The sequence below is a fragment of the Lagopus leucura genome, unplaced genomic scaffold (assembly GCF_019238085.1).
Source record: "Lagopus leucura isolate 7727_CA_CO unplaced genomic scaffold, USGS_WTPT01 Super-Scaffold_100159, whole genome shotgun sequence".
Lineage (NCBI taxonomy): Eukaryota > Metazoa > Chordata > Aves > Galliformes > Phasianidae > Lagopus > Lagopus leucura.
In genome coordinates this window covers 35,596,782-35,601,240 of record NW_024962335.1, presented here as the reverse complement: position 1 = coordinate 35,601,240, position 4,459 = coordinate 35,596,782, and the positions used below count along the sequence as shown (strand labels likewise).

Below are 4,459 nucleotides of genomic sequence, written 5' to 3'. Positions count from 1 at the left end.
AGCCTTATGTTTGAAAAGTATGATGTATACATATACATAAAACATATTCTATATATTTTGCACCTTACATCTGTTTTATGGACTATTCAGTGGACAAAGAATTGGTGGATGGTCACAGGGTTGTGGTCAATGGTTCTATGTCCAGGTAGTGGCCAGTGATGAGTGGTGACCCACAGGGGCCTGTCTTGGGACCAGTGTCTTTAACATCTTTCTCAGTGACACAGACAGTGGGATTGAGTGTACCTTTAGCAAGTACACCAAGCTGAGTGGTGCAGCTGATATGACATAAGGAAGGGATGCCATCCAGAGGGCCTTGGACAGGCTTGAAAATTGGGCCCACAGGAAATAATGAGATTCAACAAGGCCAGGTGCGACACTCTGCACTTGGATCAGGATAATCCCAGATATGCTGGGTATACACTGGGAGAAGAACTTGAGAGCAGCCCTGTGGAGAAGGACTTGGGGATCCTGGTGGACAAAAAGCTAGACATGAGCGAGCTATGTGTGCCTGCAATCCAGAAAGCCAACAGTATCCTGAGCTACATCAAAAGAGGGATAGCCAGCAGGGCAAAGGAGGTGACTGTACCCTTTACTCTGCCTTTGTGAGGCCTCATCTGGAGTTCTGAGTTCTGGCCTGGGACTCCCAGCACAAGAAAATTGCAGAGCTACAGAAGCAGATCTAGAGGAGGGTCATGAAGGTGATCAAGGGGCTGGAGCACATCTATCACAAAGAAAAAAATTGAGGGAGCTGGGCTTGGCAAGCTTGGAGAAGGCCATGAGCAAACCTCATTGTGGCCTGTAGGGGAGGCTAATAAGCAGAAGGGAGACTGATTTTTACACGGTCTGATAGTGACAGAACAAAAAGGAAGGACTTTCAATTAAAAGAGTGGGAAGATTTAAGTTAGAATTTAGGAAAAAATTCTTTACTCAGAGGGTAGTGAGGCACTGTTGCCCAGAGATGCTGCGGATGCTCCATTCCCGTAGGATTTCAAAGCCAGGTTGGATGGAATACTGGGCAGCCTGACCTAGTGGCTGGCAACCCTGGCCATGGCATGGGTGTTGGAATTAGATTATCTTAAAGTCCCTCCAACCTAAGGCAGTTCTATAGTTCTATGATACTATGATTCCGCCTGTCTTTGCTTTCAAACACATGCACACATATGAATGCAGAACATACAATCACATTTAAAAACAAAAACAATATATGTATTTGCATGAAAGTTTACAAATAGAATCTGAAAGTATTTGTTTTCCCTTTTCATCCACTAGCAGCATTTGAAACATTTTAAAATAGGGAATAGGCAGAGATAAATGTGATCTGTGAAGAAAAACATGCATCTTAAAATGAAATTCTCTGGTCCCTTGACAAGCCCAGCAATGCAGGCTAAGGAATGTATTTTGCATTGCTACTGTAAGTTGCACTTACAAAATCTAGTGCATGAAAAAATCATTTCTGTGCTTTCAATTTAAGAAATACCCAGAACTGTTTGAATCAATAATAAAGCAAAAATAGCATTTCAAGTTTACCTCTTTTTCCTCTCATTTTAAAGTTCTAGGGTATGCTATTGAGTTTGTGCAGAAGCTGGTGTAAAGGCCAGCCTCTAATGCCAATACCCAGGAATAATTTATGACTGTGACCCACAATATCAGTGGAATTTTGAGACAGCACAGGTAGTTGTGTTTTTTGGCAATATCAACATAATACGAGCATGCAAACTTTCCTCAGCTACAGAAACACTTCAGTAAAAACGCAGTGGAGTCAACTGTGTTCACATGCCTGAATACAGAACTGAGTACCTGAAGCATAAAGTACATATCACTAAACACTTGTGGAAATAAATTGAGGAGATAACAAATCAATTTTCTCGAAAGTGAGAAGGCACCACTACAAAGGTTAACTTGGTACTATAAAAGCCAAGTAACATCAGGACACTGGCACAAGTAAGACTTAAGATCAAAACACAGAGAATCTTCAACAAGCCTGTCAAATCATTTATGCCCACTTATAATAAATGCATATACGAAGTAGCAAAGTGCTTTTCTATTTATGCAACTTTTTAGAAACATAAAACAAGAGGGTCTTCTGCAAGACAAATGTTGCAAACAAGAAAGGCACCTGTTTGCCGACTTTTACCTACAGCTGCAAAACTCACTGTGAGGCTAGCTAAAGCATTTCCATTATTCAAAGACAAAGGCATTGCAGGCGTGACTGATCCCACCAAGCTGGCACAGGAACCAAGGATACAGCTTGAGCTGGATGTTCATAGCCCCTTTAACTACTTACTCCCTGCAAAATCCTTCAGCTGAAGTTGTTGCAAAGACTTCTTCGCTAGTGGAGTAGAAAGATTAGGCTTCTAAGCTAAAATTGGATTACAGTGATCCTAAAAAAAAACCATCCATGAGCAGGGAATGACAGCTAGCACTCCACAGAACAAAGCAAGAACATTTCTGACTGCACACAGCAACAAGAAACAGCATATCTGGAAAGAAGAGCCCATTATCACGACGACTCCGTTTACGGTATCACGATCCACAGTCTGGTATGTAAATGCTGAATAGATCCAACTGCTAGTGCGAAGACAGCTGTGCAGCAGCTTGCAGCTCTGTGCCTGGACCCAGGATAACAAAACTGATCACACTTCTGTCAGCATTTTCTTCTCTTTATAACCCTGATTACCAGGGGGAATGAAATTGGAATATTTCATGGACTCCAGGTCTTCCACTTCCAAAAATTCAGATTTGCTGAGAGACTGATTACTGTCCCCCTTCTTGGGCTCAGAGAAGGGTGACTGCTGCTGGCCACAGGTGACATGGGTGTACTGACACTGCTCTTCATTATCAGTCTCTCGATGGTAAAAGTAGTTGAAGTTGGACACAATGACAGGCACAGGCAGAGCAATGGTGAGCACACCCGCAATGGCACACAAGGAACCCACAATCTTGCCACCAATTGTCATGGGATACATGTCTCCGTAGCCCACAGTGGTCATGGATACCACTGCCCACCAAAAAGCATCAGGAATGCTGGTGAACAACGAGTCAGGGTCATCGGTCTCCGCAAAGTATACGGCACTAGAAAAGAGGATCACACCAATAAAGAGGAAGAAGATAAGGAGGCCTAGCTCCCTCATGCTGGCCTGGAGAGTCTTCCCCAAGATCTGTAGTCCTTTGGAGTGCCTGGAGAGCTTGAAGATCCTGAAGACCCTGACCAGTCGGATGACTCTGAGGATGGCCAGGGACATAGCTTGCTGCTGGCCCCCATTGTTGCTGCTACTCCCAGACTGCTGCTTCTGCTGTGGTTGCTGGGCCAGCTCTGTGCCCAGGGTGATGAAGTAGGGGATGATTGCCACAATGTCAATGATATTCATAATGTTTCGAGAGAAGTCAGGCTTGCTGGGGCAAGTGAAGAAACGCACAAGAAGCTCAAAGGAGAACCAGATGATGCACAGTGTCTCAATGAGGAAAAAAGGGTCAGTGAAGAAAGGGCCAGCACCAGCAGTGGGTTGTGGAGACTGTGGGGTCCCGCTTGGTGGTGGCGGTGGCAGCAGTATGTCATCATCAAGTACAGCCAGCTCCCCGAAGCCAGGCTGAGCAATCTTGGGCTCCTGGCGAAACTCAGGCAGGGTCTCTAGGCAAAAGATGACAATGGAAATGAGGATCACCAGCACAGAAACGATGGCAATAGCACGAGCTGGTCCAGAGCTCTCAGGATACTCAAAGAGCAGCCAGACTTGGCGCTGGAAGTGGTGCTCAGGCAGGGGCTTCTCCTCCTCCTGAATAAAACCTTCATCCTCCCGAAAGGTCTCAATGGCCTCCTGGCCCAGCTGGTAGAAACGGATCTCCTCCAGGAAGATGTCGAGGGGCACATGGACTGGCCGCCGGAGCCGCCCTCCAGACTGGTAGTAGTAAAGGATGGCATCGAAGCTAGGTCGGTTGCGATCGAAGAAGTACTCGTTGCGGAGAGGGTCGAAGTAGTGCACCCGGCGGCTCGGGTCGCCCAGCAGCGTATCGGGGAAGATGGAGAGGGTCCGCAGCTGCGTCTCGAAGCGCAGCCCAGAGATGTTGATCACTAGCCGCTCGCTGCTGCAGCAGCCGCTGCCGCCCTGCTCCTCGCTCGTCGCCTCTGCCTCGCCACCGACCACCTGCGGGGCCGCCAGCGCCAGGGGCTCCTCCGCCCGCATGCCGCCGCCCTGCCTGCACCCCCACTTCTCCTTCAGCGGGCAGCACCACCCGTCATCCGCACGCCGCCACCGAACCGCCCACCGCCCCGCCTGTTGCGCCACTCCCGCTCTGCGCCTGCCCGGCGGCTCGCCCGGCGGCCCCTCCTTCAGCCCCGGTCCTGTTCCCGGTCCTGGTGCCGGCGCCGCCGTGCTCGGCACCGTGCAGCGGTTCTGCCTTCCGCGCCGCGTGCTTGCGCACACACTCGCGCGGGAAAGAGAGCGAGACAGGCGTTTGCGAG

General features: G+C 48.6%; 1 protein-coding gene across 1 annotated transcript; it reads right to left on the bottom strand.

Annotated features, from left to right (window-relative positions):
* Positions 1-304: 304 nt before the first annotated feature.
* On the bottom strand, positions 305-4,181 carry LOC122190201 (potassium voltage-gated channel subfamily A member 6-like). Its single transcript, XM_042890013.1, has one exon. It carries the CDS (start codon positions 4,179-4,181, stop codon positions 2,634-2,636), a length of 1,548 nt encoding a protein of 515 aa, XP_042745947.1. The 3' UTR covers positions 305-2,633.
* Between the last annotated feature and the right edge of the window lie 278 nt (positions 4,182-4,459).